We start from the raw sequence: 14,362 nt of genomic DNA on the forward strand, positions 1-14,362 counted from the left end.
ACAATTATAATCATGTTTTGCTGTTCCAGATTGTATATGAACAAGAAGGGGTATATATTCACTCATCTTGCGGAAAGGCCAGTGACCAAGACAGCTTAATTTCAGGAATATTACGTGTTTTAGAAAAGGTAAGTTTCTGGTAAATGACTTATTTAATAATAGTTTATGATAGTGTTCTCTCTGGGGCTTTGAAGGAGAGTCTTAAGCTCATATGTAAGACACTGTATATTTGAACAATGGTTGTAAATTTAACATGGAAATAATGTTAGAAACAAAATACCTTAAGTACACCAATAAAAATCATGAAATATTTTAAATGTGTATGTAAAGGTGGGCATGTTGGTGCACGCCTTTAATCCCAACCCAGCATTTGGGAAGCAGAGGCAGGTGGATCTTAGTGATTTTAGGGCCAGCCTGGTCTATATAGTGAGTTCCAAGATAGCTGGGACACCAGAGAGATCCTGTCTTGCCAAAAAGGAAAGAAAAAAAAGGCATGTAGACATTATAGTAATATAAATTTTTCATAATGAATAATTAGAATTAAATTTTCATACCAATTATTGCTAAATAATGGTAATGTCAGCATGTGTAAAATACTAATATTTAAGGGCCTGAATTTTATTTTGCATTTAGAAATAAAAAATGGATTAAGAACATAATGTATTGATAAATTCTAAATATAATTTATGGTTTCTTCAGGATGCTCAAGTTATATTGATGAATTATATTATATTTCATGATTTCTTTATGTAGGATGCTGAAGTAATAGTGGACTGGAGACCATTGGATGACGCATTAGATTCTTCTAGTATTCTGTGTGCTGGAAAGGTATTTAAAAATACGACTACGAGAATGATGTATGTTGTCTTTGTGTGTGTATATGTAAGCACGTAGGCATGCGTCTTGTTCCCCGCCCTGCCCTAATGCCCTCCCCTTTTGCTGGCACTTTTTCTTCCCTGCAGTGGTCCCTTTTTCCATGTGTCAGTCACAGGCATTTTCCCCTCCTTTCCATCCCTCAAGAGCCCCTACCCCTGATCTCTTCTCTAGTCACACATAGAATTTGCTATGTAGACCAGGCTAGTCTTGAACTTTCACAGTCCTTCTGCTTCTGCCTCTGAAGTGCTGGGATCTCAGGCTTCTTGCCACCACACCCAACATAAAAATGATCTTTATTTTCATTTGTGTATAATCTGTTTGTCTTCTGTGTTTCATTCGAACTCCATCTTTTGTTTAGACACTTGTCTTGGTATTTGGAGGGTTTTGTACTATTAGGTTCATATTTAATAGCAGGTGCCCTAACGAGATTGTTCTCTTTCATTATATTAGGCCTTCTAATAGTGGGATTCTTCTCTGTGTGCATGGCTAGTCTGTTCTCAGGTGGGAATCTTTGATGTCAAGTTCCCATTATTTTTATTGGGGCTAGCTCACTTTATCAGACTGGAAGTTAGAGATCCCTGCCCAGAAAGGTCAAGCTGGGACGTTAGTGATTGTACAACTCAACTGGACAGGAGACCTGGGAGTCTTGGCCTTTCTTGTCTACGTGGACTCCCAGTTAAGCCTCTTGTTTTCATCAGTGCGCTTGGTTTCCCGTAGTCCAAAGACACCCGTTTTACATCTTCTAATGAATAGAGCTTTAGCCATGGGGCTGGCAGGATAGCTCAGTAGGTATGGGTACTTCCTGCCACGCCTGAAGACCTGAATTTGATCTTCTGAAACCTACATGGTGGGAGAAAGAACTGGCTCCCAGAAGCTGTTCTCCAGCCTCCTGTGTGCACAGTGCGTGGACATGATAGTTGTGGCACCCTCAGAGTCTTAAAGATTAATATGAAGCACAAAACTCTAGTCTTCTGGGGTTTTGTTAATTTCCCGACTTAGACAAACTTCAAAATTTATTTTTATGTGTGTGTGAGAGTGAGCGCCAGTGTGTGTGTCTGTGTCTGTCTGTGTGTCTGTCTGCGTGCATGTGCATGTGCATGTGCATGTGCATGTGGAGGTCAGAGGACAGCCTGTGGGAGTAAGTTCTGTTCTTTGACCGTGTGCATTCCAGGAATTGCCAGGCTTGGCAGCAAAAGCCTTCCCGTACTCCTGCATCTCAGTACTCCCATTTGCTTGCTTTGCTCTCTGTTTCACATGAAGTTGGTAGGAGCTGTTCGTAGTCTGGGTATTTCTCTTTTGCTTGTCGTACTTAGAATCTCAGTCTCACTTGAACTTGAATATATTGTCCTTTGTAAAGAAGTAGATGTTTGGTTTTATTCTCTTTAAAGTCAAATGTTCTATGGAGCTATACAGCATAGATAATGTTGCTTTTAGCTATTTTTTATTGTCAGAAAACACATAATTAATTTTGGCTCAAGTAAATCACTATAGTTAGTTATTTTCCATAAATCTTAAAATCTGGAAATTGGATGCTTTTTGCCTTTTGTTTCCTTTTCTCTTTTTGTGAGATGGCTGCTGTAGTTTAGACATCACAACTCCATGCAAAACAGGACAGTGAGGAGTTGAGGTGGAACTTACTGTGAAAGCCAAATGCTGCAGAAGCCCCGAGTTGGTTACTCTACATACTTGTTGGCAACCCTAGCTGCAAAGAGGGTGATAAAGAGAGCAAGGGGAAAACTGGCATCGTGCTGTCTGCCCCAGCTTTCGGATGTCATTCACGGACTCAGATGTTACTCACTGGCATGTACCAGCTTCAGACTTAAATATTTGTTATTGTTTCAGGACTCCAGTTCAGTTGTAGAGTGGACCCAGGCCCCCAAAGAAAGAGCTCATCGAGGATCAGAACACCAGAACAGTTATGAAGCAGAGTGGGACATGGTTAATGCAGTGTCGTTTAAAAAGAAACCACATACCAATGGAGGTATGAATTAAGTCCTTGCAATCTTAAACTGAACAGAAGTGCAAAGAAATGCTTAATGTTCCTCCGTCAGGAAAGATGATCTATACTTCAATATGTATGCATAACTAATTTTGTCCTGTTTTTATTTTTTTTGCTATTTCGTTGCTGTGACTTCAAAGAGGATTAAGATACTAATAGCAAAATAAGAAACACTTAAAAAAGTAACTCTGGTAAACGCTATGTGGTAAGTGCACACTGGAGCTCAGCACTGGGAGGCTGAGCCAGGAGGATCCTGCGTTCAAGGGCAGCCTGGCTCCACCTTTAGTTCCAGGCTAGCCGGGACAGCATAGCAAGACCCTGCCTCAAAAACAAAACAAAAGAAAGCACTCCCAACATGCTTTTCTTAATCTAGTATTTTAAAAATCCTGTTATTTCATCCTGAGGCACCAGGGGGAGACGGAGTATACTGCTAAACTTTACTATGCTGCTTTCAGTCTTTATTATGATTTTTTTGTAGCTCATTTCTGTCTCTTGCATATGTTTAGTTACTATTCCCCTTTGTATATTTAAATCTATATTTACTGTGTGGTGATTATAGGAAGAGCCAAGATAACAGTTTGATATTGTACATGCTAGTTCACATCAGAAAAATAGCATGTATTCCATAGAATTCATGTATTATACCAAATATGATCTAACTAGTTCATATGATATGGTCAATTTGTTTGTGAGCACTTGTTAAAAAGTTGAGTATTTATAAAGTTATAATGTTAGGTACTTTTTGTTTTACAGTATTGATTCCTTTGTGAGCAGATTGACTCTGGGGCAGCTGGAGCTTGGGCATCAGTATTTTCCAGAAGGTCTTCAGGTGGTTTAATGTGTGGTCAGAGTTGAGAATTAGTAGTTGTGTAGTTGAGCCAGAAGCCCCTCTTGTGACTTGTTCACAGTGACTTGTGAAGTGAGGGGGCTTTGTTTTACTGCTGTGAAATGTTAGGGAAATAACTTTGATCAATGCATCTAATTATGCAAGCCGAGTTTTCTTGGGACTATTTGATCCATGTGTGTGGTTTCACCTCCTTTCCCTCTTTCCTTTTTTCTGATAGTCCTACGGAAACACCTTCTTTTCCTTCCTTTTCTTTGTCTATCTTGAGCTAGGGTATGTCTCATTCTGTAGCCCTGGCTGGCCTTGCACTCTGAGAGATCTGCCTGCCTCTGCCTCGTCAGCACTGAGATGAAAGGTGTGTGCTACCATGCCTGTCGAAGGAAATGTTTTCCAAGAAGTTGAATTGCTTGAAACATTTAAATATTTTTTTATGTAAGTGCTTTTTGAAATTTTTTTTTAATTTTTTTTTTTTTTTTTTTTTCTTCGAGACAGGGTTTCTCTGTGTAGCTTTGCGCCTTTCCTGGAACTCACTTGGTAGCCCAGGCTGGCCTCGAACTCGCAGAGATCTGCCTGGCTCTGCCTCTCAAGTGCTGGGATTAAAGGCTTGCGCCACCACCGCCTGGCGCTTTTTGAAATTTTTATTTTACTCGTTTCACACTTAGCTTTTACATTTTTTGCTTTGTATTTCCCCCCATTATTTATAAAGGAAAATTAGAGTATACTTTTAAAAATGGGTTATCAAGCTCATTTAACTTGGTATTTCTGAAGAACATGTAATGTTATACTTCAAATAGTTTGCTTTTACAACAGATTAGTGTTTTGAAACTGTTTACTTCCAGAACAACACATTTTCATATTCTGGCTAGAATTCCAACCCAATAAAATGTTGTGTTCTTGCTGTTAATTCTATTCAAGACATAGACTCAGTCAGCTGTTTCATTTCACATTGTACTTTTTGGCTATACACTTTCCCTTCGCAGTATGTTGGAGGTATTTCCCATGTTCATTAGAACTAATGTTTGTTTTTCTTGTTGTTTAACCTGTGCTTTAAAGAGAAAGGACACTCTAAATTAAGTCTTGGCTGCTCAAGTTTTCTTTTATAGTCATGTCTATCCAGTTAGCTGTTGACTGCAGATTTACTTGCAGATTACTATATGCTGACGTGGGGTCCTATTGACGTGCATTTATTGAGCATGCTTTTGGTTACCTCGTGTTTTAGCCTTCTCTAGTACTGGAGATGTACCTGGAAACAAGATGTACCACCTTCCCCTTATTTTTATTCTTTTGAGACAGGTATCTCTCTCTTCCCTCCCTCTCCTCTTCTCTCCCCTGACTGCTTCTCAAACTCAACCCCTCATCCTTGCTTTCCTGGAACTTGCTGTCTAGACTGTGGTGTCCTTGAACACTCAGATCCACCTGCCTCTGTAAAGGCATGTGCTACCATGCCTGGCGTAAGAAAATAATTTCTAAAAGTTGAATTTCCTACATATTTTTATGCAACATTTTTAATACTTTGTGTAAGTTCATATTCTCTTTAAGTTTGTGTTTTAATGGAAGACTTGTAGAATTGAACTTGCAATAGTTGTCATCTTTGTCAGAGCTTTAAATGGGGAAATGTGTGAGGTACCTTCCTTTTTATGTTTCCTCTTATATCTCATTAAGGGAAAATCTGTGTAAAGTGTTTGTTTTTAAAATGCACAAAGTGCATATATTATGTAATATTCTTTGTAAGGTTTTATTATAGCTTCAGTTCAGTGAAATTGAATACAATTGTGTTGTTTTTATTTTTCTTTTATTGTGTATTGAATTTGTCATTGCTGTTTTTCTATGAAATATTTTTAGATTTTGCAAATAATCTAGTAGCGTGTACTTTTTCTAGGCAGTTCATGTGTGTACACACAGATGATAGATGGAGTGAGCTGGAATTCTTAGAAATGTCCTCACTCTCCATTGAGTTTGTGTTGTTCTGAGCTTTGTGCTATTGAAATACACAGCACACGGGTGTGGCACTTAATCTAGTATCAGCTTTAGAGTTCACTGTTCAAACCAGTGTGGAGGCGATGCAGGTTAGTGTGTGCCGATAGTTACTGGAGCCTTTTATGACAGTTTTCAAGTGGTATCTGTTAGGATCCTGCTCTCACTCCTGTACATGTGCAGCTCGGGGTCTGTGTCTTACGTCATCATGGGGCGCAGGCTATAAGTATGTGCCCTCTCTCTCTGCTCTCTCTCTGTTCCCTGCTCTGCTCTGCCCCCCCCCCCATCTTTCTCTCCAGGCCTGGCTCTCTTCTTTCTTCTCCCCCCCTTTCCCTCCTAATAAAGCTCTAAAAACTAACATTGGGTTCTGTTGTGACCGTGACCTTTCCACGTGGTAACCAGCGCCACAGCCAGTGCCATTTATCTTTCAGATTTCAGTACTAGGAAATCTTAGTGGAGACATAGAACTGTAATGTCTCTAATTACATAGGAAGGTGACAACATGCAGGGCAGCACCAATTAATCTCTTTTGAACAAGTTTTGTAAGCATTATTCTGTATATGATAAGTGGGATGGAATTCATAAAGGTATTGAATAATAAGACAGTATGATATTTTATGAAATAACATTTTAAAAAGTATATTTTTTTTAGATTTCAGAGATATCACATTTCTGAGTTAAATTATGAAAGCAAAGTAACATTTTATATTAGAAATTATAAGTAGTAGGAAATACTGCTTTTAAGTAGTAGAAAATACTTCCTGTAAGAAAATGCTTTTTAAATAGTTTTATGATTTTTTAAAAAAATCTTTAAGTTGCTTGTTAACAGTTTTGATGTTGTTCATGGGCCTAAGGTTTCATTTTCTGCAAATATACCACACATTCAGAAGATACTGTATTTTATATAACTGGTTGAATTGCATTCCTAATTTAATAAAAACTTAGTGGGGATGGTTATGTGGTTTAATAGAAGAATACTTACCTACCATGCACAGTACGCAGTGTCCCAAGTTTAATCCTTAGCACCACATCAACTGGGCATGGGGCACATGCCTGTAATTTTAGCTTTCCAGAGATAGAGGAGGTGGATCAGACGTTCAGGGATCTTCATTAAACATGGGTGGAAACTGTGGTATAGGAGTGGTAGAGTTGCCGGGCGGTGGTGGCGCACGCCTTTAATCCCAGCACTCGGGAGGCAGAGCCAGGTGGATCTCTGTGAGTTCGAGACCAGCCTGGGCTACCATGTGAGTTCTAGGAAAAGGCGCAAAGCTACACAGAGAAACCCTGTCTCGAAAAACCAAAAAAAGAAAAAAGAAAAAAAAAAAAACAAAAACAAAAAAAAGGAGTGGTAGAGTGCATCCCAGGGTTAAACAAATAGCTGTTAGGTAAATGTAAAGAACATTGTTGATACCTTTTAAAAAAATGAACACAAATATTTTGCCCACTTTCTTGTTTTTAAGATGCTCCAGGTCATAGAAATGGGAAAAGCAAATGGTCATTCCTGTTCAGTTTGGCAGACCTGAAGTCAATCAAGCAAAGCAAAGAGGGCATGGGCTGGTCGTACTTGGTGTTCTGTCTAAAGGATGACGTCGTCCTCCCTGCTCTGCACTTTCACCAAGGAGATAGCAGACTACTGATTGAGTCTCTTGAAAAATACGTGGTGTTGTGTGAGTAAGTACCCAATTATTTTCTACTGAGTGAAACAGGATTATGGTGTTAATCCCAGAGCAAGCTGTTTGTCCTTGTCACTGAGCATCAGTGACCTGTGTATACAAGAGCATCAGCATCTTAACTTTTTGCTGGTTATTTTTTGGATTAGTGGTTGAATAACATTTTAGTATTTTGAAACTAAAAATTTCTATCAGCTTATTAGCTTTTTACATTTTTATATGTTACATTTATTTATTATTATGCATATGTGCACACATGTGGATGCATGCCATGGCTCATTTATATATACTATTGCTTCTGTTTGGATCAGTCTCCTTTTGAAGTTTCTGAGGTCTCAATACTTCTCCATAGGGACTTTTCTGGATACTTCCTCTCCATCTAATGTACATTTCTGTCTCTACTCCTCCCTATCTCATTTCCTTGATTGCTTTTCTCATGTTGCCTATTGTGCTGGCTAGTTTTATGTCACCTTGACACAAGCTAGTGTCCTTTTGGAATAGGGACCTTCAACTGAGGAAATGCCCCCACCAGATTGGCCTGTGGTACATTTTCTTGATTGATAGTTGATGTGAGGGGGTCCAGCTCAGTGTGTGTGGGGCCGTCCCTGGGCTTGTGGTCTTGGGTTGTATAAGAAAGCAGGCTTTATATAACACCAGTAGCACAGACACTGAGAGAAACAATCAATCAATGGGACCTCTTGAAACTGAGAAGCTTTTGTAGAGCAAAGGATACGGTCAACAAGGCAAAGCGACAGCCTACAGAATGGGAAAAGATCTTCACCAACCCCACATCTGACAGAGGACTGATATCCAGAATATATAAGGAACTCAAGAAATTAGACATCAAAATGCCCAACAGTCCAATTAAGAAATGGGCTATAGAACTAAACAGAGAATTCTCAACAGAGGAAACTCAAATGGTTGAAAGACATTTAAGGAATTGCTCAACATCCTTAGTCATCAGGGAAATGCAAATCAAAACAACTCTGAGATAACCACCTTATGCCTGTCAGAATGGCTAAAATCAAAAACACTGAAGACAGCTTATGCTGGAGAGGATGTGGAGCTAGGGGAACTCTCCTCCACTGCTGGTGGGAATGCAAGCTTGTACAACCACTTTGGAAATCAATATGGCGCTTTCTTAGAAAATTGGAAATTCATCTCCCCCAAGATCCAGCTATACCACTCTTGGGCATATACCCAAGGAATGCTCAATCACACCACAAGAGAACTTGTTCAGCTATGTTCATATCAGCATTGTTTGTAATAGCCAGAACATGGATACAACCTAGATACCCTTCAACTGAAGAATGGATAAACAAAATGTGGTACATATACACAATGGAGTACTACTCAGCGGAGAAAAACAAGGACATCATGAGGTTTGCAGACAAATGGATGGATCTAGAAAAAAATCATCCTGAGTGAGGTAACCCAGACTCAGAAAGACAAACATGGTATGTACTCACTCATAGGAGGATACTAGATGTGGAACAGGGATGACTGGACTGCTACTCACATCACCAGGGAGGCTACCTGGAAAACAGGACCCCAAGAAAGACACGGGGATCTCCCAGTGATGGAGAAATGGAAGAGATCTACATGAACAGCCTGGACATGAGTGGGGGTAATGAAGGGCGAGGGTCGAGGGAAAGAGAGCTTGGGGGAGCGGGAGATCCCAGCTGGATCAACAACAGAGAGGGAGAACAAGGAATAGGAGACCATGGTAAATGAAGACCACATGAGAATAGGAAAAAGCAAAGTGCTAGAGAGGCCCACAGAAATCCACAAAGATACCCCCACAACAGACTGCTGGCAATGGTCGAGAGACAGTCCGAATTGACCTACTCTGGTGATGGGATGGCCAAACACCCTAATTGTCGTGCTAGAAACCTCATCCAACTACTGAGGGATCTGGATGCAGAGATCATGACTAGGCCCCAGGTAGATCTCTGGGAGTCCAATTAGCGAGAATGAGGAGGGTTTATATGAGAGAGAATTGTTGAGACCAAGGTCGGATAAAGCACAGGGACAAATAGCCAAACGAATGGAAACACATGAACTATGAACCAATAGCTGAGGGGTCCCCAACTGGATTAGGCCCTCTGAATGGGTGAGACAGTTGATTGGCTTGATCTGTTTGGGAGGCATCCAGACAGTGGGACCGAGTCCTGTGCTCATTGCATGAGTTGGCTGTTTGAAACCTGGGGCCTATGCAGGGTCCCTTGGCTCGGCCTGGGAGGAGGGGACTGGACCTACCTGGACTGAGTCTACCAGGTTGATCTCAGTCCGCGGGGGAAGCTTTGCCCTGTAGGGGTGGGCTGGGGGGAAGGTGAGGGGGGGCCGGGAGGGGGGAGAACAAAGGAATCCGTGGCTGATATGTAGGACTGAATTGTATTACAAAATAAAAATAAAAATTAAAAAAAAAAAAAGAAAAAAAAAGAAATATAGGTGGGCACCATTAATTTAATGTTGGTAAAATATAAATCTTTCAAGCCTTATTTTTCCAACCTGATAACATTATGCATTTAATATGGCCATTTTAATATTAAAAATAAGGTGAAGGATGTTAAAAAAAAAAAAAGAAAAGAAAAAGAAAAGAAAGCAGGCTGGAGCAAGCCAGTAAGCATCACCCCTCCATGGCCTCCTATTTTGCTCTGCTTGTGTCCCTGGTGTTTTATGATAGCAACAGAAACCCTAAGACATCTATTACTTCTTTCGTGTTGTACTCTTGAAAGTCAACTTCATAAGGATAGAGATGGTATCTTGTTTTTGTTTTTCCTGGTTCCTACCCACAATGGCTAGTATATTATAGATATTCAATTGAAGTTGAATGAATAAATGATATAATAATTGTCAGTTAAATGTGTACTTTTGAAGTGCTATGAGAAGTAAAATCTAAATTAGTTTTGTATGATTTTGAAGAGAAACTGGGAGATTGGTGCAGTCTCAAGAGATAGATTTTTTTTTGTGTGTGTGTGTGGCTTATTTTGAGACTGGGTTTCTCTGTGTAACAACCTTGGCTGTCCTGGAACTCACTAATGTTGACCAGGCTGGCCTAGAACTCAGAGATCTGCCTGCTTCTGCCTCCTGAGTGCTGGGATGAAAGGCATGCACCACCACTGCCCAGCAATTTTTTTTTTTTTAAATATGGGGTAAGTTTAGAAATAGTAACACCTGGGGGCTGAAGAGATGACTCAGCGGTTAAGAGCACTGACTGCTTGCTCTTCCAGAGGTCCTAAGTTCAATTCCCAGCAACCACATGGTGGCTCTCAGCCATATATAATGAGATCTGGTGCCCTCTTGTGGCCTGCAGACATACATGGAGGCAGAATGTTGTATACATAATAAATAAATAAATAAATCTTAAAAAACAACAACAACTGCCGTACAATTGTGGTGCATACCTTTAATCCCAGCACTGGGGAGGCAGAGGCAGGCAGAACTCAGTGAGTTGGAGGCCAGCCTGGTCTATAAAGCGAGTTCCAGGATAGCCAGGAGTGTTAGAGAAACCTGTCTTGAAAAACAAAACAAAAGAAAAAAGTAACAACTTAGGCAATTGAATGTGTATCGGTAGCCTTGTTATGTAGGATATAAAACCTATTTTCTGAATTTTTAAACAAATGGTAAGTAAACACAGGGGCAGAGGTGGTGTTAAAATGCCATTGTTAGTGAGATGTAAGAGCATGCATGACCTTACAGTTTATGTCAGCATAGTTTGAGCTCACATCTTTCTTATACCCCTTCTGAGGCCAGATCACTTGCCATGTAACTAGGTACAGAAAAAACACTTTCTCTTTTGGTAAGACGATCCACAAATTAGGAGGGGCCTGGAAAGGGTTATACCAACCATGCACCTTACTCTTGTCATCTCAGCACACAGGTCTCCAGGAAGGAGAGTTTCTTTAGAAGAACTTACTGCTGTTTGAAAATGGGAAGCCATGGAAATGGTGTCCTAGATATAGCACTGCTCCTTGCTAGAAAGATAGCTGTGCAAAAGAAGCATGGCTCCTGCCTTTCTAACTTCATAGAGACCATCTGCTTTGTTCACTTCCCATTGCTGGGACAAAAGCCCAGACAAAAGCAGCTTGAGGAGGAAGGAGGGGTTTCCTGGGGCTCATAGCTGGAGTGCAGTCAGCCATGTGGAGAAGTCATGGTAGCTGAAGCCTGAGTAGCTGGTGATGTTGTCTCTGAAGTCAGAAAAATGGGAGTGGGTCCTTGAGCTCAACTTGCTTTCCTTCTTAATCACTCTGGTACTCTAGCCCAGGCAGTGGTCCTGCCCACATTTAAGATGGTTCCTCCCACCTCAGTTAAACGAATCTAGATAATCCCTCTGCCATGGCCAGAGGCTTTCCTCCTGGATGATTTGTGATACAAACAAGATTTATGTAGGCAGAGTTTTCCTGTTCCAGCCGTCTATATATAACTGACACAGAGGCTTAACATTACTTATAAATACTCGGCCAGTAGCTCAGGCTTGTTACTAGCTAACTCTTACACTTAAATTAACCCATATTTCTTACCTGTGCTTCGCCATGTGGACATTTTCTACATGTCCTCCTTCCTCGGCGGCTGGCTGGCTGGCTGGCTGGCGTCTCCTCTGACTCTGCCCTTCATCCCAGTATCCTCAGTTTGATTGTCCCTCCCAACTTTATCCTGTTTTGCTATAGGCCAATCAGCTTCTTTATTCACCAGTGAGGGTAATACATATTCACAGTGTACAGAAGGGTTGTTCCACAGCAGATTTGCTATCTCATCTTCCTACAGTATTAATATTAACCCCTTCAGGATTCTTTTCCTCAACACTGAGCCAGTCTTTTAAATGGATGAGCAGAGAATGCCTTATAAAAGCTAAGGATGCTAGACCAGCGGTGTATAATTTACCATTTCTGTTTCACTTGCCAGCTTCTTGGTACTTATTTCTTAAGTGGTTTTCTTATCCTAGATAACCAGTGTTGCATTAATTGATGTAGCATGTATTCTTTTATTTATTATCATCATTTACAGTGCCATATTCACTTGGAGAAAAGAATGTGATTGCTAAACTGCAGATCAGAAATCACCACAGTACAACATGTAACCACAAAAACTTTCCCTAGAAACGAAAGTGCTTGTTAGGATGTGAGTGAGGCATTTTAACTCTATTGAATTGTTTTCTGGTTTAGACTGTGGTTTTTTTTTCCCATTAATACATGAGTCTCCAAGCAGTAAAACGTTTTTTTCTAAAAAAGCCAAGTTGGATGGACCATCATCTTACACTAACCATTTACAAGATTAGTTTCTATATCTAAAGTTGTATTGTTGTGAATATTCTATATCATGAATTTAAAACCTTATTTTATGTGTAAAGGTGTTTTGCCTGCATGTATGTATTGTGTACATTTTGTTCCCTTGCTACTGGACGGGCAGTGCTTTTACTTTCATTATTAATTTAGATTTTAAGCAACTTGATGTTATTTATTGTTAGAAACCAAATAACCCCAGCACCAGCAGTGCTGTGCTAGAAAACCAATTTCTGCATTACCTGCTTTTTGGTGCATGTTTAAAAGTTGGCCTATTGTAAACATGACTTGTGAGAAGAGAATCCATAGCTCTGCCTTTTAAATACTCATCCTAATTTCAGAAAAACATTGAAAATATAATGTTTTCATTGTGCTGCACCCCCATGTCAAATGATTGGACCACAGCTTGTTTAATTTTTATTTTTTTTTAAGTCAAGAAGTTTATTAGCTTCTATTGTCTTCATAGATCCAGTGTTGTTTGTGACCATGTAAGGAAAAGTTCCTATTTTGGATTTCATATCCCCTCTACCATTACTGCTTTATTCTGTTGTGTTAGAATTGAGACGAGATAACTGTTATTAAAGATCTTATCTCAAACATTTGTAATGAACTAGAGATGTATTGCAACAGAAAACATACTTAGGTTTTATTTTAAACATAGAACCTTTATAGATTTATTACAGCTGACTAAGTCATAAAACAATAGAAAAGACAGTGGTTACTTTGTCTGATTCTGTAGAATTAGATGTCTGTTTGGAAAGCACACTGTTTATTCTGTGGTTACTAAGAAGTATGGAAAGATACGTACCTGTTCCTGGAGTTTTAGTAAGAAAACTAAAAGCATATGGTTACTGAAAGAGTGTGTGTGTGTATAATCATTTTAAATAGTTTTGTATGTTTGCATTTATTATTATGGTTAGCATCATTACCGAAGGACCTTCATATCTTGTATTTTTAAACATTTTGTACTGTAATACTAACAAGCTGTAAAACAAATTTGGAAACTATTTCAAAATACATATTTCCTATTTTGTACATATTATATACTTGAATCCTGGAGTTGTTTAGTTTCACCCATTTTTATGATGTTAATGACATATATTATAGACTTTTCTATTGTAAATTCTATCCAAGAATTCAGTTTCATTGCAACATAAACACCTTGGCATTCCCTAGAATAAAAATACAAAATCATTTATATATATATATATAAAAGTTAGATTACATTTTAAAATTTAACATTTCATGTTTCATGAAGTTTTCAAGCTTACTTACAGTACTAGATATTTGCTAATAAGTTACTAGAAACTTTTAGAGCTAGTCTTTTTTGGGGGGGTTAGGAAAAGTGTGCAGTAGTAATTACTCAGGAGATTAATTCAAGTATTGTGGTAGTATTTTCTAATTTTTTATTTTTTTTATTTTTACAGGTCGTCACAAGATAATAGAATACTTCTTGTCAATTGTCAGAATAAGAGTCTTTCACAGTCTTTTGAAAATCTTCTTGATGAACCAGCATATGGCTTAATACAAGTATGCTTTTCTAGTCCTTAAATATACCTTTTATTTATGTATCATTTGGATTCTGTCCTTTGTGTTTCTCATTCCCCCAGCCTTCTCAGAGCACAAAATGAGCAGGCATGTGTGTGCGCTCTTTAAGGCACTGTGCTGTGTAATATTATAGAGTAATATGATCCATAGTACTTGGAAACCCCATATA

The 14,362-nt window shown here is 39.2% G+C and overlaps 1 protein-coding gene across 2 annotated transcripts in view; it reads left to right on the plus strand.

Moving 5' to 3' along the window:
• Positions 1 to 14,362, plus strand: part of Tbc1d15 (TBC1 domain family member 15) — a 64,195-nt gene that overhangs the window by 23,075 nt on the left and 26,758 nt on the right. For both annotated transcript variants that reach the window (XM_059245130.1, XM_059245131.1), the window contains exons 2-6: positions 30 to 128; positions 754 to 828; positions 2,719 to 2,857; positions 7,154 to 7,364; positions 14,073 to 14,175. In XM_059245130.1, the coding sequence (XP_059101113.1) occupies positions 30 to 128; positions 754 to 828; positions 2,719 to 2,857; positions 7,154 to 7,364; positions 14,073 to 14,175 (627 nt within the window). The remainder of the gene's footprint in view (positions 1 to 29; positions 129 to 753; positions 829 to 2,718; positions 2,858 to 7,153; positions 7,365 to 14,072; positions 14,176 to 14,362) is intronic.

The sequence above is a fragment of the Peromyscus eremicus genome, chromosome 18 (assembly GCF_949786415.1).
Source record: "Peromyscus eremicus chromosome 18, PerEre_H2_v1, whole genome shotgun sequence".
In the NCBI taxonomy this organism is placed as follows: Eukaryota; Metazoa; Chordata; class Mammalia; order Rodentia; family Cricetidae; genus Peromyscus; species Peromyscus eremicus.